Here is a 23,176-nt window from a genome sequence, read left to right on the forward strand (position 1 = left end):
TGTCGACATATTGCTATTCCACAGGGTCTCGAGGCACTGCAACTCGGAGAACTGTAAGAGCGGCAGGACCGAGCGGGAGGCGATGCGTATCTTCCGCAGTGCCCGAAACCTGCGTAAAGTACACATGTGGTGCGCCGTCAGCCCCCACGTCATCGACGTGCTCTGCGACAAAGGCCGGAGGCTCGCAGATCTCCGCCTGCACGTCGCCCAGAAGCTCGGCTATTCGGTAAGTGTTACATTCTTTTTATTAAAAGATGGGAAATCCGGGATTGAGTAATGACAAGATTGCTATTGATAGATTGCTATTCACCGTATAACGGAGATGCTGAGTCTCAGATAAAACAAAAAGTGCTGAACAAGTAAACTTACAGCTGAAAGGCCTCCTTCTGGATTACACACACACACACACACACACACACACACACACACACACACACACACACCGCACATGCACGCATGCAAATAGAACTCACATACATGCCCACTGTCTCAGGCTGCCGAGGCCAGATTGTGAGCAACTGCATGTAATGGGAGAAACAATCTGGGTAGAGGGGGTGAGGATGAGACTGGATGGGAGGGATAGCACGTAGAGGTGGGGGACACTAAAGTGCTGCTTGTGGGAACATACAGGAATGAGGAGGGGAGATGGTAGGGCAGCTAGGTGCAGCCGGGGTGTTAGACAGAGAGCGGGGAGTTGGGGAGAGGGGGGTGCGGGAAAGGAGAGAAGTAAAAGGACTGTGGGTGCATTGGTGGAATCGAAGGCTGTGTAGTGCTGGAGTGGGGACAGAGAATAGGATAGGTGGGTTAAAGACAATTATCGACAGAGGTTGTGGCGAGGAGAGTTACGAGAACATAGGATATATTGCGAGAGTTCCCAGCTGTGCAGTTCAGAAAAAGCTGGTGGTGGTAGGAAGGAACCAAGTGGCACAGGCTGTGAAGCAGTCATTAAAATGAAGAATGTCGTGTCGGACAGCACGCTCGGCAACTCTGTACCACCTCTACAAAAGCCTCCGAACCTCCCACACGTCGCCTCGTAGCTGATAAACCCTGCCTTGCTAATGTTGTACTTTTACCCCACCCTCAAAAACTCCCTTCCACCACCGTCCGGAATTCAGAACCTAAATAGACCCGAAACACAGTCGTGATCTTTCCTCCGAAAGACTTAGCCCCGGAAAGTCCTTTCTGAAGGACTTACCTCTTGCCTGGTTCCAAAGTTCAGTCCTGCTGGACTTTTTAAGGAACTTCTCTCCTTCTCCTGGTCTCTGCAGTGGAAAAAATTGTTTGCTACCGACCCTACCCACCAGACTCGACCAAAGACTAATGTCGGACCTGGCCGACTCAGTTCCCTCCCATTGCCCCCAACTCACCCCCTGTTAACTTCCCAGAATTTCTTAAGCTCGGACCTCGCCTCACCGTCATTCCCCAAATCCCTCGACGTGTAAACTAACTTTCCATCTGGAGAAAGAACTCAATCCACCATGTAAAAACTGATCCTGACCTTGCAAGCCTACCTGCTGACAAAGGCTCCACCACTGTGGCTCTGAACTGCAAGGATTACGTGGCAGAAGGGCTCCACCAGCTGTCTGATTTGTCCATCCACAAACCGTGCCACATTGACCCTGTTCTAGAAATCTAGCAGGGTCTCCAGACTCTCCTAAAATCTTGCACAACCTCTCCCCAGAGTCTCAGTCTCTCTCTCTCTCTCTCTCTCTCCCTCTCCCTCCCCCTCCCCCTCCCTCCCTCCCTTCCTCCCTCCCTCCCTCCCTCCTCCTCCTGCTCCTCCTCCTCCCTCCTCCTCCTCCTCCTCCTCCTCCGACCCCCCCCCCACCACTCCCCCACTCACTGCACTCCTACTTTCTATATGCTCCACGAACTGAACCACCCACCGTTACTGTGCCCCCACTGAGAGAATCTCTGCTGTTGTAGACCAACACCCTCAGCCTATTACTTACAACCTACACTCCTATCTTAAAGACACCGACCATTTTCTCCGCAGACTCTCCACAGTTCCTTTACTGCACGGTGCCTGCTCGTCACTATTGGTGCCCCCTCCCATTACACTAACATTCCCGATGCCCAAAGCGTAGCCAATACTGAATGCTACACCTGAAAAATTCCAGATCTACAACCTCCTTCCTGTCACCCTGACCGACTTTCATCTGGTACTCCTCAACCCGACAAGCCACCTTCCTCGATATTGTCCTCCACCTCGAGCGCTGCTACTTCGGCACCTCTAACCACACGGAACTTACCGGCCACGAGCAGTACCTCCACTTAGGCACAGCTGACACCCGTTCCGTACAGAGAAACCCCTGTCCCCTTTGAACAGCCCAGCCACTCCCGGCCGTCGCATCTGTAGTGACGAGCAGTGCCTCCCACTGACGCCTTCACGGACCGACCTCGTGCAGAAACAGATATCCCGTGCCTTATTTCTCCGGTCAGCCGCCACCTTCCGGAGTCCCACTGTCCGACCGCAGAGGACCGTTCCTCTCGTGACTCGGTGCTGCCCACGACCGGAGCAACTGAATTGCATTCTCTGCCGGTGTTTCGGCTACCTCTCGCCGTGCCCCGAGGTGAGGAACATCTTGCCCACTATCCCTCCCAAGCTGGTATTCCGCTGTCCACCGAACGTACGCGATATCCTCGTCCGTCCCTAGACGGCCTCTGCTCCCTACCCTACGCCTCTAGCTCGTATCTGTGTAAAAAAAAAACGAGATGTGAGACCTGTTCCGTATGTTCTTCCATCACCATCTATGTACTGAGATGGTGGCGCCGCGTATAGACGTACTACTTGACAGATCCGCGGAAAATTAGAGTTTTTAAATCCTGTGTGTGTAAAATGTAGTAAGAAGGTGAGAAATGGTGTTAAATTATGCCCACGGTCCCAAAAATGGATCCGTCGACAATGTTTAAATACTTTAGAAGAAAGAAATGCGACTTGCGACTGTGGGAATGTGCACTGTAGTTATCGTGATTTATTGTTTTTGTGAAAGGAATATCGAGAAGGCTGTGTGACTGCTTCATTAAAATACGATCTTGTCAGCCAAACTGTACGTACAAAGCTTGAAAAAGTGATAGGAGTCAATTCAGAGTGTAGTGACACTTTTGTAAATGGGCCAAATGATAACTTCATATGGCCTAAAAAGTTCCCTCGTGTTAACCGTAACGAGAAAAACTTCAGTCTCCCAGTGGCAAAAAACCTGTGACGAGTCTAAAAGATGTGAAAATAGCGAAAGAAACAAAGTACTTTCACCAAATGCAGAGTTTAAAAACCAGTCGAGTACGAAGTCTTGTAATAACGAGCGAGGAAGTACCGGTACTATAATTTTCAGTGAACATACGTACTGTGAGATCGTGACGAACACAAGTAAGAAGAACAAAGAAGATATTTACATGCTCTCAGACAGTCATGGAGAGGGCTTAGCTGGTATCATGTGTAACACGCAAACTGTGTTTAAAGTTAGTGGAATGACAAAACCAGGGGCTCCCTTGAGTGAAATTCTAAAACACTGTGAGCATTTTTTGGAGCCCGGAATAAACTGTTTAATTATTGGGGGTGCTAATGACGTTTATAGGAATGAGGGTAAACTTCCCACAAGAGCACTAAGAAGCACTCTACAGAAAATTACAAATGTGAACTTCTATACTGCAAGTATACCACAAAGACACAATCTGATGTAAAAATCTTGTGTCAACAAAGAAATTGCTGTTACTAATAGAAAATTTGAAAAAATATGCCGAAGCTTCCCAAATGCCACACATGTGAATGTACCGTCTTCAGAAAGAAGTCATTTTACCAGCTACACAGAAATAAACTTGGAAAAGCATTCATTAGTCGAGAAATACTTAATGCAGTGTTAGCAGTTGAAGACAAGAATATCCGTACCATACCACTACCACCACCCATCACAGCAACTGAAATTCTCTAACATAAAAATGAAACTAATTCACCGGCAACAGATCCAGCACTAGAATCTTCACTTGCCACAAAAGTAGCTGAGGCAAATAAAGCCTCCACAACAGCTCCAACAGTATCAGAAACAGCTACAGACTATACAGCAGCATCACTAGCAAGAAATGTGCTTACGGCCAGCGAGTCGCATCAAAGTTGCGACACATACAGAAGAAAGAAAGACGAGATGCACGAAACCTCTGTCCCTAAAGGATTTTTGGTACCCAGCCTCAATATGAAGAAACCGTTGACACTGGACAATACAAGGAAGAGGTCCTCTCAACCAAGTTGCAACATCTTAAAATTACTTAGCCTTAATATACAGTGTCTCAAAAATAAAATTCTAGATCTCGAGATTGAGGCCAGTGAATATTGTGTTGACTGCATTTGTAATCAAGAACACTGGTGCAAAAATTATGAATTAGAATACATTAATATTTCCCCATATACCTTGGTTGATCATTTTTATAGGAAGGAAGCCAAGAATGGGGGTGTCTGCATTTATGTAAAATCAGATATTAAAGTGAAAAACAGACCCGAAGCTGAACTCCTGAGCATAGAAAAACATTTTGAGGCAACAGCAGTGCAAATGAGTGTAAAAAATAGGAAAATAACAGTCATGTCAGTGTATAGATCACCATGTGATGACCCAGAATTTTTTTAAGTAGACTCAAGAACTGCTGAGCTTCTTACATGATGAGAAGACATCAGTAATTGTATGTGGGGACTTTAATGTCAATATGTTGGTAGGTAGTTCATTTAAAATTAAATTCCTCAATATTTCACATAGTTTCAACCTATATTCTAACATAAACAGTCCTACAAGGGTAACAAACACTTCAAAAAAGTTTCATAGATAATATAATTTCAAATATAGAAAGCCCAGATACAGAAGTTTTGAATATTGACCTAGGAATATCTGATCATAATGCACTTATTATTAAAGTGCTCACAGTTCCAATACATACAAAAACAGTACATCACATGTATAAGAGAATTTTCTCTCCCGAAAACTGCAACCAGTTTGGTATCACACTGACTAACCAATCTAGGGCAGAAGTATTGTCACAAACTGATACAGATGCTCTCTCTCTTTTCATGACAGATTTTTAGATGTGCTTTTCAAAAAGATTAGTTAAAATCAACTCATCTAGCCATACACACACAAATTCTTGGTTCACGTCTGGCATTAAAAACTCTTCCAAGACTATGAAAAGACTAAACACTGAAATGAAAACCAATACCGACATTACTTTAAAAAAAATATGTTAGTAACTACAAAAAGGCATATAGAAGGATAATTAATCTAGCAAAAGTATTAAGTAATGATAGACTAATAAGGAAGTCAGACAATAAATCAAGGACCACATGGGAAATTGTTAAAAGAGAAATAGGAAAAAGCTCTAAAGACCAGGATATTGTACTTAAATCTAGTGATAACATTGAAATAAAGAAGGAAGTCTTGCCCAATTACATTAACAACTACTTTCTAAGTGTACCTGACAAATTAAGCAAGAGCCTTACCAAACAACAGCACCAAAAGTAGTCAGTAGCATGATAAGAAGTCCCACTAATACATATGAAATATTGAAAGTAATTAACAGTATGAAATCTAAAATGTCTGCAGGACTGGATGAAGTGTCAGTGACAATAATAGAAAAAGTCGGCTCACAAATCTTGGAACCACTGGTAGATATTGTCAATTTATCATTCAGTGAAGGTGAGTTCCCCAAAAGGCTGAAAATTTCTAAGGTTAAACCATTATTCAAAAATGAGGATACGCATAAGATAGTGGCCCCCTATTATTCCTAATCTATATAAATGACATTGAAAGGCCGAACAGATCATCAAAAATTATGTTATTTGCAGATGATACAAGCATAATTATAAGTGATGACAGCAAATCCTTATTCAGTACAGCTGAAAAAGTTGTGAAGAGGGTGCAACAGTGGTTTTATGTAATAAGACAGACAGAAAGTCTGCTGTACAAAATTTTTGGGCATGTACATTGATCAACACTTGAGCTGGAAAGCCCGTGTCACATACATATCCAAACAAATTCAGTTCAGCATGTTTTGCACTGAGAATAACTTCCAGAGTTTGCAGTGCAGAGTGTACAAGATTAGTGTATATGGCGTATTTCGATTCTATTATATCCTATGGAATAACATTGTGGGTGCAACTAAATGTCGCTTGAGAGAGGTTTTTAAATTACAGAAAAGGGCCATTAGAATTATTACACACAGCTCTCCACAAACACACTGCAATCCCTTGTTCATGCCGCTAAACATACTTACAGTACCATCTTTGCACATATTAAAAAGCATACTGCATACAAGAACACACTCGAGTAGTTTACGTGTAAATTCAGATCTTCATGACTACAATACACATATCTGTAAGAATCTGCATGTAGAAAGAACAAGGAAAACAAAAACTCAAAAACATGTGAGCCACTGTGGATTAAATTACGGTGAGGCAAGGTTCGAGCTTAAGAAATTCTGGGAAGTTAACAGGGGGTGCTCTATAATGCTCTGCCACACTGCATCAGGGGAACAGAAGATGAAGGAAAATTTAAGTCGGAATTAAAAAAGTATCTGCTAAATAAATGTTTTTATAGCATAGAGGAATATTTTGAATCCTTAAGTCACTAACTGATAGTTGTATTGTCAATATCATGTTGTTCTCATTGTCAATTCCATGTCTCCTTTATACTCTTTTAACTCTAAATTATGTGCAATATGTTTCCGAAAATGTACTAAATATATATAAATTCATCACATACGGTACATGTTAAAGGAGCATATTTTAATTTTCAACATATTATACAGTGTTAATTTTATGTGTTTGATAGAAATTTGTAATAGTCTGCTGTGCATATCCTGGACAGTATTATGACATTTCCTATATCATGTAAATGATGCAAAGAATGATAATAAATGAAATTCCGGTCACAAGCATTACCTAATCCCATCGAAGGCAGGGCTACCTGTGAAACCGATCGTGCGATTTATGAGCTAAGTCGCAACCACTGTGCTGCTTTCTAAGTAGGCACGACAACTGTCAGGCTGTCTGTGTGCACAAACCACTAGCGGCAAACTGTGGCCGAGAAACGGCTGGACCCCACAGTTGCTGAGTAGGCTGCTCTTCAGGACATTCTCCATTTTAATTACTGCTTCACTGCTTGTGCCATCTGGATCTTTCCTAACATGTGTCCTTCCTAACAGTACCAGTTTCTCTGAATTTTGCAGGTGGTAACTCTCCCTGCAATACATCCCGAGTACCAATAACCCTCCCAGGCTGAAGCTTCATTAGTTATTGTCCATTGTCCTTCACCCACCTGTCCCCTTCCTCATTACCCCTCAGCACTGCACTTCTTCCTTTTCCACTCTCCTTTCCCACCCCCTGCCCCTTCTCTAATCTACCGACTGCACCTAGTTGCCCTCCCCTCTCCCCACTCTAGTACCTCCCGCTGTGGAAGTCGAACACGCACCAGAACAAATGGACGTGGTCAGCCCGTAGAGGGCTCCATGTCTGCGGCGGCTATTCCGCGCAGCGGCTCTCGCGCAGCAAGGGTACCACCGCAGACAGCGGCCAATAGCCGCTCTCTCCGGTTTCGTATACAGGTACCCACTCTGCCCTAGTCCGGCCAGTCTGGTACTCGCTCTGGATTTCGTTTCTCTCTCGGCAGTACTGCGTTCTGGTCATTGCTCATTGTTGACATTTGCCTGGCTCTGGTTCTGAGTGGATTTACTGTCGGTGTTTGGTGTTGTGGTTTCTACAAGCCCCCATTGTTTATCTCTTCCTCGTTGTGTCGGTCATAGTCGGTCGTGGTCGGTTGTTGTCGGTTGTCATTGGTCTGTCGTCCGACTCGTCCTCGTGTTTACCCGGTGTTGCGTGCTCCACCGCCGGCGGCTTCCCCACCTGGCGGCTCCGATCTGCAGCCGAAGGCGTTCCCGCAGTTGGTTTTGGTTACTACACCCAGCCTGTCCCTTATGCTCCCACAAGCAGGACTCTACCGTCCCCCACTTCTATCCTGCCATCCCTTCCCATTCCTGCCCCCAGCTTACTCCCACCACCCAGATTTTCTCCCATCTTGCACAGCAGTAGCTTGCACCCTGGCCCGAGCAGCTCGAGACGGCGGTCGCGTGCGAGTGAGTTGCGTGCGGGTGCGTGGGATGGATAAGTGTGGGAGTTGTGGGTGTACTTCAGAAGGGGTCAGTGAACTGGCACCCACCAAGTCTTGTTTGCTCAGACTGTTAGCTTTCTCTTCACCTTTCCATCACTTTTCCTGTGCTTGCAAATACTCACATTGGGTATTAGGAGCCGAAATAACCAGCTTGGCATTGCTTCTGTATAAATAGGTTGCAGTGTTGTTTTGTGGATGAAACAGTTTCTGGTTGGCTTATTAGAGATATCTGTGGCATTGTTTTTTGCTTGCTTTAATTGAAACTGCTGAAATCCGTATCACTAAATGGCTGACACGATAATGGTCCCCATTGCAGATTGGCTGCGTAATAGCCTACAGGGGCAACAAACAATTGATTTTCGGTACTTCATATAATTACTGTCTGACCTTAAAAGAAAATGCTGTCATAATATACCCATTGAGAGGTATAATCCTAAGTCAAAGATTTAATGTAATAAAACAAGTATTACAGTTCAAAATTGTGCACATCTTGAGGCTGCATAACACACAGCACACACATTACCCAGACTGTATACTTACACACACACACACACACACACACACACGCACACACACAAAATAATGAAAGGAAAAAATTTCATCACTTATCACATTTTCACTGTTCATGCAGTGAAACATCCACATCAGGCATTACTCTATTACTTCTTCACTACTAACTCTATTTTCAACATGTTTTGCAGACAGTATCCACACATAGCACAGATAGATTAGGAGATATGGTTGTTGATGTCTTCAGTCTGAAGATTGGTTTGATGCAGCTCTTCACACTACAGTTATTCTGTCCTGTGCAGGCTCCGTCATTTCGAAATAACTGCAATATACAGGGTGTACATAAAGCCCAAAAACACTTCAAATAATTTATTGCACAAGAACTAAACATTGTACAGGTATCATACATATGTAATTTTGAAGAGAAAACCTGAAAGTTTTTTTCACATATACCACCACAGCATAGTTGGGTAATTTGCCGATAGTTGGCACTAGTCGCAAATGTGGTGAGTTCAGGTGCAGAGCGAGCTTTCTTTGTGTCGGAGTTCGACAAAAACGAGTGTGCTACAGCTGTTCGACAGATGTTTAGAACCAAGTACAGTAAGAAGCCACCGACAAGGAAGGCTATTTACCGCTGGCACAGCAAATTCGTTAAGACGGATTTCTCATGCCCGGCAAGACAAGCGGGTGTCCCAGTGTGGGTGAAGTGAATGTGGAGCACATGCGAGGGACATTCGTAAGCAGTCCAAAGAAATTGGTAGGTCACGCATCCCGTGAACTCGAAATGGCTCCGATGACAGTGCGGAAAGTCCTGCGACAGAAGCTGTCTGTGAAACTGTTCAAATTGGAGTTAGTGCAGAAGCTCAATGGCGACAACAAAGATGAGCATTTTGAGTTTTGTTCACAGTTGCAACAACTGAATGAGAATGCGGATGGCATTGTTGATCGCTAAATTTTTAGCGGTGAAGCTACTTTTCACACTGATGGGAAAGTGAACAGGCGTAACTGTCGAATCTGGGCTACAAAGCATCCACACAAATGCATTGAATTTGAGCGTGATTCCCCAAAGGTAAGTGTTTTTTTGTGCCTCGTCATGTCGAAAACTGTACGGGTGATTCTTCTGGTCGAGAGCACTGTCACTGGACATTCCTACCCGGACATGTTGCAGCGATGGCTGATGCCTCGAATGCAATCGGACTTTCCGTTCATTTTTCAGCAGGACGGGGCTCCACCCCAATTTCATCGTGAAGTTCGTGGGTACCCGAACACGGAGCTATCGCATCGATGGATCGGCCGTGCTACAGAAGGGGACAGCTGTTTCACGAAATGGCATCCCTGATCGCCAGATCTCACTCCGTGTGACTTTTTTGTGTGGGGACCATTAAAGACCTGGTGTATGTACCTCCGTTATCACGTGATGTAGCAGAGCTCTGGGAGAGAATACGGGAAGCGACTGCCACAGTCGACTATGCCGTGCTGGGACGGGTACGGCAAGAATTTGATAACCACTCGTGGTTTGCACATCGAATTTTTGTACAAAAAACTTTCATAGTTTCTCTTCAAAATGCAATATGTATGACATCTGTACAATGTTTAGTTCTTGCACAATAAATAATTGAAAGTATTCCTGGACTTTATGTACACTCTGTATGTCCCTTTGACATCTACACAATTACTATGCAATTCACAATTAAGTGCCTGGCAGAGAGTTCATAGATCCACACTTAGGCTACCACTCTACCGTTCCAGTCTTGAAGAGCGTGCAGGAATAACAAACCTAAATCTTTCTGTGTGAACTCTGCTTTCTCTTATTTTATTATGATTTTACCCCCAGTAGTTCCCTCCAGTAATAAACTGGTAAGTGCTTGATTTTTCAGAATGTGTCCTGTCAACCATTGAGCTCTTTTAGTCAAGTTATGCCACAGATTTCTTTTTTCCCCAGTTCTGTTCAGTACCTTTTCATTAATTATATGATCTATCCGTCTAATCTTTGGCAATCTTCTGTAGCACCACATTTCAACTTCCTGACACTTATATCCATGTTTCATGTCAACAAATTTCTCTTCTTAAAAAACTCTGTTCCTGCTATTACCAGTCTACAGTTTATATCCTCTCTACTTAAGCCCTCATCAGCAAAACTCATCTATTACTTTTAGTGTCTCATTTCTGAATCTAATTCCCTCGGCATCCCCTGATTTAATTTGACTACATTCCATTACCTTTGTTTTACTTTGTATCCTATTTTCTCTTTATAAGACACTATCCACTCAGTTCAACTGCTCTTCCAAGTTCTTTGTTGCCTGACAGAATTACAATGTTGTCGGCAAGCCTCAAAGTTTTTATTTCTTCTCTCTGAACTTTAATTCCTACTCCAATTTTTTCTGTAGTTTTGTTTACTGATCATTCAGTGTAGAGACTGAATAACATCGGGGATAGGCTAAAACCCTGTCTCACTCCCTTCCTTTTCGTGCCCCTCAACTCGTAACTGCCACCTGGTGTCTGTACAAGTTGTATACAACCTTTTGGTCCTGACACGTTACATGTGCTACCTTCGGAACTAAAGATTGTATCCCGCTTAACATTGTCAAAAGCTGTCTGCAACCCTACAAAATCTATAAGAGTAAGCTTGCCTTTCCTTAATCTATCTCCTAAGGTAAGTCATAGGGTCAGTATTGCCTCGGGTGTCCCTACATTTCTCTGAAATCCAAAAATATGTTCCCCGAGGTTGAGTGCTACCAGTTTTTTGATTCACCTGAAAAGAATTTGTGCTATTATTTTGGAACCAGAACTTATGAAACTGTTAGTTTGGTAATATTCAGACCTGTCAGCATTTGATTTCTTTGGAATAGGAATTATGATATTCGTCTTCAAGTCTGAGGGTACTTTACCTGTCTCATATATCTTACATACCAGGATATCATTAGTTCAGAGGGAATGTTGTCTATTCTAGGGGCCTCGTTTCGACTCTCGCAGTATCGTATGGTATCTCCCATCTCGTCTTCATCTGTATCCTCTTGCTTTACCATAATATTGCCTTCAAGTTCATTTCCCTTGTGTACACCTTTTGCATACTCCCTCCACCAGTCACCTTTCCCTTCTTGCTTAGGACTGGTTTTCCATCTGGCCTCTTGTTATTTGTACAGATGCTTTCCTTTTCTGAAAATGTCTCTCTAACTTTCCTTCAGGTGGTATCTATCTTTCACTGGGTTATATATACTTCTGTATCCTATGTCTTCAAACCACTCCTGCTTAGCCATTTTGGATTTTTTGTTAATCTCATTTTTTAGATGTGTGTACTCCCCTTCAACTGCTTCATTTGCTGGATTTTTATATTTTCTCCTTTCGTCAACTGAATTAAACATATCTTGTGATATCCAGGGAGATATTTAATCGTAAGCACTGAGACGTTTGAAAGACTGCATTTTGCTTAAAACAGCAAAAAGTTATCCGAATAATACTCCTCCAGTGTTTGATGAATAGGATGGCCATTGACTTTCAGCACACTTCAAACATAATTTCAAACCTTTACTAAACCTTTTCTTGTTCACATGCTGAACATTAACACATTAACTCATATGTAATCACACATTTAATGCTGTTTTTGTATGTGATAGTTTGTTTCTTAAAATAATGTTGGTCAAGTGTTGCATTGGTATCATATTACAGCTTAAAACAACTAAAAAAAAAAAACATTAAATAAGCCATAATGGACCTAAATGAACCTTTTGGGTAGTAAGCATTTTTTACTGAAAAACTCCTTCTGAACTGAGGAAACTCCACTAATGTATTTCCATTCTGATCCATTGAGCTTTTGCCCAGTAACTACTTTGTCTCAATGTATATATGATTACTGGGGTGGCACATAGTCAATTAACAACAAGGAAGAAGAGTAGAGGTCAGTTGTTCTGAAATGTAGGCCATTCAGAGTGTTTCCTGGGATCAAAAAAGACACACGGTGGTGTGAGCAGCTGTGACATCGACAATACGAACTGACTCGGGAGTCATCAGAAGGGAGGACACCTGTTAGCTGATGGGAAGTCAGTTTGGTGAGCGTGGATGGTGCGGGTGCTTTCCTCTCGTTCACCGCAGTTACTGACTTCCTCTGTGGCCATCTGTTTAGCTGCTGTGCAACTTCTGTTGCTGGAAATTGGTCAGGTGCTTCAGAAGAGGCAGAAAGCATCTGTTTGAACGACCATTAATAGTGCTTCTTTTGTTTCAGTGTATCCCACTCCTTAGCTCAGAAGTGTTACTGTACTACAGGAAGTGTGCGGTTGCAGACGGTGAAGAACTCGGTCGAGCAGTGCTCCGGGATACACGTGCTGACGGCACCCGACGAGCTGCTGAAGACCGAGAAATTTTCAGAGGCGGTGTCGCGTCTGCAGTACCTCCGTGTGCTGTGTCTGCAAGAGAGATACGTGGGGACGACTTGCGTCCTGCGTCCTTGTGTGCTGAGACCTTTGGGTGACGGGTGCCCCCGACTGGTCGAGATTGACTTCGGACGTATGTCTGTCGATACGGATGATCTGAAGTACTTTCTGAATGCCAAGAAGAACACGCTAAAGTGCTTACAAATAAAGTGGTCGGTGGATGGAACGAGGTGAGTACTATTACCTCTCCTCGTACGAATGTCTAACTTTTACTCGAGCCAACTTTTGCTTGACGAATACTGTTCTCGTATGTTCGGTATTTTTCACACTATGTAAAAGACATTTGGCATATTTCACCGTTACATATACATAGGGACACGAGATACAAAATGTTAAGGAGACATCTAATTATTGTTACAGTGCTTTTAAGCTAGGTCTAGTTCAGTAAACATATCTATGTCTTCAAACATCTTCTGTCACGTTTATTACGTAATTACTTTCACTCGTAGCTAATAGTGCCGCTGTATTTAACAGTTGTGCCCAGTTCAGTTCTGTGTGATTCGGTAGTACCCGGCAGACCTGACTCACTCGCACATTTTGGGTTTCTCAGTTTTTTTCACATTAGTCTGTAGATGGGGCTTCGTAGTGAAATTAATGGGTAGACTGTGTCATTTCAGAATGGGGACTTATAATTTAACATATGCCACTGTCGATTGATTGCGTATGCACAGCCTGTGGAAGAGGAAGTTTTTGAAATGTTTATCCCTCAGGGCACAATTCTGGGCCCATTACTTTCCCATTTACATCAGCAATATTCTGTCATCTTTTACTTCTCTTCTACTTTTTGCTGCACAGTAGCAACAGTATGAGAAACTTGGCAACTCGTATGTGAGGGGACTGTGCATGCTACTGTGCAAGCTTGTAGTGGAACATATGTTTTGGTACTATGTAATTTTATTGTGAAACATTTGGCAAAAATGGCTTTCTACTGCAGCTCGCATATGAAAGTGTGATCGTGTGAATGTCATGCTAAACTCCCGAAAATAAATACAGTAAACCACTGTGTTTACATTCTCACATTTTACATTTTCTTGCTTTTTATATTCATTTTTGTCATTACAATCAGGAGTCACATTCTCTGAATTCAGTACTTTCCTGTCGTCACTGATTCTGTGTTACGACATTTCCCGCACCTTTAAGTTTTCTTTGACGTTATCACAACATTTGACTTTGTTTTTCGTGCAGATATCTGCAAAAAGTGCATTGTATTCCTACTCAAAGTCAACCTCGGAACAAAGCAGAAAATGGAGACTATACACAAAGTTAATAATCGTGTCAGACAGCGTTAGCATAGTAAGTGAGATTTTCATTGTCATCATGTTTGGCCACAGCCACCTGTTTATAGGTACGCAGTATTTGGAAGGGTGGGAAAGCACGCTGAGGCACTTCCCGAATGATGATCGTGACCTGACAGTATTGACTGTAGTAGCAGCCTTCCTTCTGCTCATTGTCTTGTATTACCACAGCTTTGATTTAATTTCAGTCATTTATACAAACAAGACATCACTCTATAACGAGCTTTCACGAATTGTTGTTACTTCAGTGTAAAATACATGAATCCGTACGAGGCACGCAGTCTTATGTCGGTACAACTTAGTGTAAGACGTAAATATTCCTCCTCGAGATGCTCCATAATGTTGCAATTTCCGTCCTCTTCCTCGCCCAGGATGTTCCTGAACCGTGTGATCTCCTTGTCAACAACAAGCTGTATGATTTTGTGTCTGTTGTTCTCCATTTATTTGTGTCTGTTGTTCTCCATTTATTAAAGACTCCCAACATTAATGTTTCAACCAATATTGTGTTACAAGTTTTATTTACCATAGGTTTATAATGATTACCAGTAATAAGTTTGACAGTAGAATTAAAATGCTCTTTTAATGTGGTTTAACAAAAGAACACAACAAATTGCTGTTAGAAAGAAGCAAAAACAATTATTTCAGTTTTTTTTTTTAAATAGGCAAAATTTAGATTGTTATAATTTCTGATTTTGAACAATATAAAGAGAATGACAGTAAGATAAATTTATTCATTTTTTACTTGGTTTGTTTCCAATGCTTTCCTGTATTTTGCACTTTCCTGCAACTTACACTTTGTGTGTGTGCTGTGTGTGTGTGTGTGTGTGTGTGTGTGTGTGTGTGTGTGTGTGTGTGTGTGTGTGTGTGTGTGTTATTCCACTGAAAAGTGAAAGCAGGGGTTTAACTGTATGTCAAGAGCTGGTCCCAGCACTTGGATGTAAAAATTCAGTATACTACAGTTCAGTTACACACTTCAGAGTCCCTTTACCTGTGATACATTAACTGTTGTCCACAATTAACCATTATCAGGAACCACTGTGGCCTGGACTGTCATTGTTTCATTGTTATGCACACACAAAAATAACTCCCTGTGGAATATGCACTCAAAATTTAAAAAAAATACAGTATAGAATTTTCTGTAGATAGTGTTCAGTGAGCACATGTATTTGCAGTGATGGTTGATAACGCTGACACATGGGGCAACAGTATCTGAACAAAGTAAACCTCACACTTAGGCAAGAGAGAGGGGGGGGGGGGGGAAGAGAAGAAAACCATAAACACCTTTTGTTCATGCATTCATGTCAGCACAAGTGCATATTTCATATCTTGTAATGATACATTGAACTCACAAAAATGAAATTAAATTATGTAGATAAATACCGATACACGATGATGGTTGTGATATAACTGTATAATAATAGTGGTAGTAGTAGTAGTAGTAGTAGTAGTAGTAGTAGTAGTAGTAGTAGCAGCAGCAGCAGCAGCAGCAGCAGCAGCAGAAGCAATGACGCTTGGTATTGGTTATTATCCTGTAGTGAGGAACAGATTTGAGGCAGAGATACGAGCTTCACACTGAAACACAAAGTTCACTGCAAATGCTGCATTTTCAGATTAAGATTTGTAAAGTTGCATAGTGGTGAACTCACAAACTGATCAGGGCCTAACTGAACTACAAAAATCAGTTGGGTTGGCGCTTTACGTGCCTAGGTTATCCTCTCGGTATCGCCTGTCCACGAGTGCCCGGCATTCGATCGCGCACCTACTCGTATTCGGAGCTAGTGCGGCGCATCTCTTCCACTGTGGCTTGTCAGTCTGTGCCTCATACACGACAGTCATTTTAAAGGACTACACTTGCCAAAATACAGGGTTATTCAAAGAGGAGTGGCATATTTCTGGGATTAATCTTTTACATACTATAAAGGATAGAAATGCAACTCCAGACAGAGAAAAGTGGAAACTTTTGAGCAGTTGACATAGAAGTTCAATTAAAGGTGCAGTGCTGCTGTTGCTCATTCGTAGGAAAATGGAGACACCACGGAGGCATTTGTTTTCTGTGCTGCAATTAGCAAAATCGGAGTCCACTGTTAGTGTGAAATGTGTATTTTGATAACAATTTGACAGAGAGCTGCCTGCCAGTAAACAAATGTACGAGTGCCACTGAAAATCACAGAAAATTGGCGCATCTGCAAATGGAAAAGTGAGGGTCATCCTTAAACATAGAGTGAAGATGTCAAAGGTATCTGCGCAACTTACAAAAGGCGCCCTAGGAAATCCGTGACACGAGTGAACAATAAACTTAAAACCTTTCAACTCGAGATATGGTGAGTTCGGAAACTGACTCCATCAGAAATCATACACACTGGAATTGTTGCAAGCATTGCATCTGATGACCTCACCAAAAGGTAAGAATTTTGCACAGGAATTCTAGAAGAAATGGAGGTGCACATTTTTTCTGAGCTATTATATTTTTTGTATGAACCCACTTTTCATCTTTCTGGTACAGTTAATTGGCATAGAGCTAGATTTAGATTTTGGGAGAGCAAAACTCCTATGGTAGTAGCTCAGCACAAATGAGACATCCTTTCGTCTTTCCCTCTCCTTCCCTCTTTCCTGATGAAGCAACCGTTGGTTGCAAAAGCTAGAATTTTGTGTGTATGTTTGTGTGTGTTTGTGTATCTATCGACGTGCTAGCGCTTTCGTTTGGTAAGTCTCATCATCTTGGTTTTTAGATATATTTTTCCCATGTGGAATGTTTCCCTCTATTTTATATACATATATAAAAACAAAGATGATGAGACTTACCAAATGAAAGTGCTGGCAGGTCGACACACACACAAACATACACACAAAATTCAAGCTTTCGAAACAAACTGTTGCCTCATCAGGAAAGAGGGAAGGAGAGGGAAAGACGAAAGGATGTGGGTTTTAAGGGAGAGGGTAAGGAGTCATTCCAATCCCGGGAGCGGAAAGACTTACCTTAGGGGTGAAAAAAGGACAGGTATACACTCGCGCGCACAAACACACATATCCATCCGCATATACACAGACACAAGCAGACATTTGTAAAGGCAAAGAGTTTGGGCAGAGATGTCAGTCGAGGCGGAAGTACAGAGGCAAAGACGTTGTTGAAAGACAGGTGAGGTATGAGCGGCAGCAAATTGAAATTAGAAATTAGTGGAGATTGAGGCCTGGCGGATAGTGAGAAGAGAGGATATGCTGAAGGGCAAGTTCCCATCTCTGGAGTTCTGACAGGTTGGTGTTAGTGGGAAGTATCCAGATAACCCAGACGGTGTAACACTGTGCCAAGATGTGCTGGCCATGCACCAAGGCATGTTTAGCCACAGGGTGATCCTCATTACCAACAAACACTGTCTGCCTGTGTCCATTCATGCGAATGGACAGTTTGTTGCTGGTCATTCCCACATAGAAGGCTTCACAGTGTAGGCAGGTCAGTTGGTAAATCACGTGGGTGCTTTCACACGTGGCGCTGCCTTTGATCGTGTACACCTTCCGGATTACAGGACTGGAGTAGGTGGTGGTGGGAGGGTGCATGGGACAGGTTTTACACCGGGGGCGGTTACAAGGGTAGGAGCCAGAGGGTAGGGAAGGTGGTTTGGGGATTTCATAGTGATGAACTAAGAGGTTACGAAGGTTAGGTGGACGGCAGAAAGACACTCTTGGTGGAGTGGGGAGGATTTCATGAAGGATGGATCTCATTTCAGGGCAGGATTTGAGGAAGTCGTATCCCTGCTGGAGAGCCACATTCAGAGTCTGATACAGTCCCGGAAAGTATCCTGTCACAAGTGGGGCACTTTTGGGGTTCTTCTGTGGGAGGTTCTGGGTTTGAGGAGATGAGGAAGTGGCTCTGGTTATTTGCTTCTGTACCAGGTTGGGAGGGTAGTTACGGGATGCGAAGCTGTTTTCAGGTTGTTGGTGTAATGGTTCACGGATTCCGGACTGGAGCAGATTTGTTTGCCATGAAGACCTAGGCTGTAGGGAAGGGACCGCTTGATGTGGAATGGGTGGCAGCTGTCGTAATGGAGGTACTGTTGCTTGTTGGTGGGTTTGATGTGGACAGACGTGTGAAGCTGGCCATTGGACAGGTGGAGGTCAACGTCAAGGAAAGTGGCATGGGATTTAGAGTAGGACCAGGTGAATCTGATGGAACCAAAGGAGTTGAGGTTAAAGAGGATATTCTGGAGTTCTTCTTCACTGTGAGTCCAGATCATGAAAACGTCATCAATAAATCTGTACCAAACTTTGGGTTGGCAGGCCTGGGTAACCAAGAAGGCTTCCTCTAAGCGACCCATGAATAGGTTGGCGTACGAGGGGGCCATCCTGGTACCCATGGCTGTTCCCTTTAATTGTTGGTATGTCTGGCCTTCGAAAGTGAAGAAGTTGTGGGTCAGGATGAAGCTGGCTAAGGTAATGAGGAAAGAGGTTTTAGGTAGGGTGGCAGGTGATCGGCGTGAAAGGAAGTGCTCCATCGCAGCAAGGCTCTGGACATGCGGAATATTTGTGTATAAGGAAGTGGCATCAATGGTTACAAGAATGGTTTCCGGGGGTAACAGACTGGGTAGGGATTCCTGGCATTCGAGAAAGTGGTTGGTGTCTTTGATGAAGGATGGGAGACTGCATGTAATGGGTTGAAGGTGTTGATCTACGTAGGCAGAGATGCGTTCTGTGGGGGCTTGGTAACCAGCTACAATGGGACGGCCGGGATGATTGGGTTTGTGAATTTTAGGAAGAAGGTAGAAGGTAGGGGTGCGGGGTGTTGGTGGGGTCAGGTGGTTGATGGAGTCAGGTGAAAGGTTTTGTAGGGGGCCTAAGGTTCTGAGAATTCGTTGAAGCTCCGCCTGGACATCAGGAATGGGATTACCTTGGCAAACTTTGTAAGTAGTGTTGTCTGAAAGCTGACGTAGTCCCTCAGCCACATACTCCCGACGATCAAGAACCACAGTCGTGGAACCCTTGTCCGCCGGAAGAATGGCGATGGATCGGTCAGCCTTCAGATCACAGATAGCCTGGGCTTCAGCAGTGGTGATGTTGGGAGTAGGATTAAGGTTTTTTAAGAAGGATTGAGAGGCAAGGCTGGAAGTTAGAAATTCCTGGAAGGTTTGGAGAGGGTGATTTTGAGGAAGAGGAGGTGGGTCCCGCTGTGACAGAGGACGGAACTGTTCCAGGCAGAGTTCAATTTGGATAGTGTCTTGGGGAGTTGGATCATTAGGAGTAGGATTAGGATCATTTTTCTTCGTGGCAAAGTGATATTTCCAGCAGAGAGTACAGGTGTAGGACAGTAAATCTTTGACGAGGGCTGTTTGGTTGAATCTGGGAGTGGGGCTGAAGGTGAGGCCTTTGGATAGGACAGGGGTTTCAGATTGGGAGAGAGGTTTGGAGGAAAGGTTAACTACTGAATTGGGGTGTTGTGGTTCAAGATTGTGTTGATTGGAATTTTGAGGTTTTGGAGGGAGTGGAGCTGGAAGTGGGAGATTGAGTACATGGGAGAGACTGGGTTTGTGTGCAATGAGAGGAAGTTGAGGTTTGCTGGAAAGGTTGTGAAGGATGAGTGAGTTGCCTTTCCGGAGGTGGGAAACCAGGAGATTGGATAGTTTTTTAAGGTGGAGGGTGGCATGCTGTTCCAATTTGCGGTTGGCCTGTAGGAGGATGCTCTGAACAGCCGGTGTGGATGTGGGAGAGGAAAGATTGAGGACTTTTATTAAGGATAGGAGTTGACGAGTGTGTTGATTGGCTGAGTGGGTGTGTAGCTGAAGGATTAGGTGGGTGAGGGCAATGGATTGTTCAGTTTGGAACTGGTATAGGGACTGATGGAAAGAAGGGTTGCAGCCAGAGATGGGAACTTTAAGTGTGAGGCCTTTGGGGGTGATGCCAAATGTCAGACAAGCCTGAGAAAATAAAATATGGGAGTGTAATCTGGCTAGGGCGAAGGCATGTTTGCGGAGGGAATGTAAGTAAAACTTAATGGGGTCGTTGCGGAGGTGTTGTGAGGGTGACATGGTATTAGAAGGTGGAAAGTGTAACATGTGGCTGAAATGAAAATGAAAATAAATCTCTGGCTGAGGGACTACGTCAGCTTTCAGACAACACTATATAAAATTAATAAAATAAAATAAAATATTAATTATTTTATCTGTATGATTGTCTCTCCTATGAGTCGTCAGGTTTTAATTATTTGGTATCAGACGCTTGACAATGGCTTTTTCGTAAAGGCAATGTTACTCGTAGTTGACCGTGAAATAAAACTGAAATAATCGGACTTCGTAATTAAATCGTTTCCAAAGACTGCTGCGGTAGGTGCGGACTCATAATCTAAATCTCAATATTACAATAATTTGCCAGCCATGCCAAAACGTCGTACAGAGGTGATTGTCTACTAAACAAAAAATTACACAGTTAGTTAAATCAGATATATTCAATGAATAAGCCTACAGTTCATAATCCTACTTACTTTTATAAATATAAATTCTTTTCAGAATCGAGTGCCTAGTATGGTTGCAACTCGCAGTAATTTTCTATAACATGAAATATGGCGGTGTGCCAGACAATAAACTAAAATACGTGCTTCTCGCACCACTTCTACCAGAGCTCTCCCTCTTCTTAATCAAACATACGAGTAACGTAATTGTGCTTTTGATTTATCAGCGACACAGCACTGCAGTTGTGTGCCATAGGCTTTATTTATTTGTCACTGATTAGTTATTTGTCACTGATTATTTATTTAATTAATATCTCGCGTTTCCGAGGAAACTCACGCTCGGCATGCAAATGTGCCTTTATATTGCCCCCTGAATTGCGAGGCGAAAGGACACACCTGCAGGCGAGCAATTCACCTAAAGGCACAAGAAAATCTAAGTTATGTACAACTATTTACATGACCTACATTATACACATTATATACAACTTTGAATGACGCGGGTGCGCCGTAAAAGTTCTTATGTTGGCAGATAGAGTGCGCGCATGCGCAGAAGCGTCTGTGTGACTGCGGCACTGCCGTTATGTCGTACAGTTAGATCACGCGGCACAGTATTGCAGTTCATATTGTTCGTGTGCGCGCGTTTCTCAGTCGTTGCACAAAGAAAATTTTCAACCAAGATTACATATGAAGACTACATTCTATGACAGGTAACTTAGTTTTAAATTTACAATATTCGTTATAACACAATGCAACTTAGATTGTTGAATGTTCTTAGTTACATAGTATTGTTTTGAAATACTTCAGAGAAAAATGTCCGTATGTTTCAGGTGCGTTGACCTATACACATCGTGTCGTTATCACAGTTCATATTCATCTGCTGCACAATAATTTTTTACAGGTTAGTATCGTCGTGGTAAAGTTTTTTGATCACAGTAACATCGTTGTATAACAACGTGATTAATACATAAGCGTGTCCATTTCCTATTTCCATTATAGTCGTTGTGATGCAGTTCGTAGTGAGTAAAAGCATTGCTAATTACAGATCAGACGTGACCCGTCGAGTAATTGGTCCACGTGCAGTTCGTTTTTTACATTCCGTGGAAGCTTGGTTGCAGAACCTCGGACGGCACATAGCTGGCGTCGATCCTTGGACAGTCCAGGTAAGCGTGTCCGTCACATTTCGAGAACATTAAATTCCCTGAAGTTCCAACCAAAATTCTTCCACCCGTCGTGTTGTTTTCTGGACAGGCACTTTGTGTCCATTTAATCCAGTTAACATCTTGAAGTTGGGTACTGTAGTAATGTCACTAGACGATGCACGAATTATTCGCTTCACATTTTCAGTTTTTTTTGCTGAATATAGCTCACCTAAATGTTCGTAGTTATTAATCAAGGGAATCGTTCATCGCGTTTACATAGGTACGATGCATAATGAATGGCATTAACCGTTTCCTTCACATAGGTTTCTGCGTAGTTGCAGAGTTAGTAATGTTCGTTAATGTCCGTGAACAGAGGTTCACTATGCAATGTCTTTTTGGCACTCGTTTTGTTCAAATTTTTACATGATACATCAGTTAAAAAAAAAAAAAGTAATTATACATACACACGTCACATATTTTCTTAGCATAAACATAATACAGTTGCACATAAACATGTTTACATCATCTTTACATCGCTATTGGTTATTACATTGTGTCACATTTGATTACATGAATTGCAGATATTTACATCCTCTTTAGCGGTTTTGCTGGGATATTATCGATGTTTTTTGTGATGTCATCTGAAATTAAGATAGGTTAGACACAACATTCATTACATCAGTAGGCAAGACCAGGCGTTTTCACTACTCAATAAATATTCAAAATAGTAAGAGAGAGAAATGTTCGATTCCTCGCGTTTTGTGCGTGTGTGTAGAGTGTCTGTGTGGCCTTGACTACTGATAGATGCTTTTCGTGTTGAGAGATGTGTGTCTAATCTATTTCTCAAAGTAAAAGATCGCTTCACAGATGACGTCTGTCAGTTCGTCAGGTGTCATACCAAGTCAGTGGTACCTACAATAACAAATGTTCCGTGAAAAATTAACATGTCATTCACTGCTACGTAATCATAAATTTTACTTTAATATTCAGTCTTCTCGGTGGAGCCGCGGCGTTGAAAGAAAAGTTCTTCTGTCTTCAACTGCGACTCTGGAACGCTGAAATGAAAATTTCTATACTACTTATTATCTGTGTTGTAGCAACAGAGTTTTTCGAGTTGCTTAGCAATATTTTGATGGGTATGTCTTTGACATTATTCAGCATGAAATGCTCTAAGATCTCGGTGTGCGTATAGCCCAATAATTTTGTTAGTTCTACGATGTTGTAACAGATA

At 42.7% G+C, this 23,176-nt stretch overlaps 1 protein-coding gene across 1 annotated transcript in view; it reads left to right on the plus strand.

The window, feature by feature from the left end:
* LOC126427134 (uncharacterized) overlaps positions 1-13,252 on the plus strand; it is a 70,531-nt gene extending 57,279 nt beyond the window's left edge. The window contains exons 3-4 of the mRNA XM_050089358.1: positions 25-226; positions 12,929-13,252. Coding sequence (XP_049945315.1) covers positions 25-226; positions 12,929-13,252 — 526 coding nt within the window. The remainder of the gene's footprint in view (positions 1-24; positions 227-12,928) is intronic.
* The last annotated feature ends 9,924 nt before the right edge of the window (positions 13,253-23,176 follow it).

This window comes from Schistocerca serialis, chromosome 11 (assembly GCF_023864345.2).
Source record: "Schistocerca serialis cubense isolate TAMUIC-IGC-003099 chromosome 11, iqSchSeri2.2, whole genome shotgun sequence".
NCBI classification, from domain to species: domain Eukaryota; kingdom Metazoa; phylum Arthropoda; class Insecta; order Orthoptera; family Acrididae; genus Schistocerca; species Schistocerca serialis.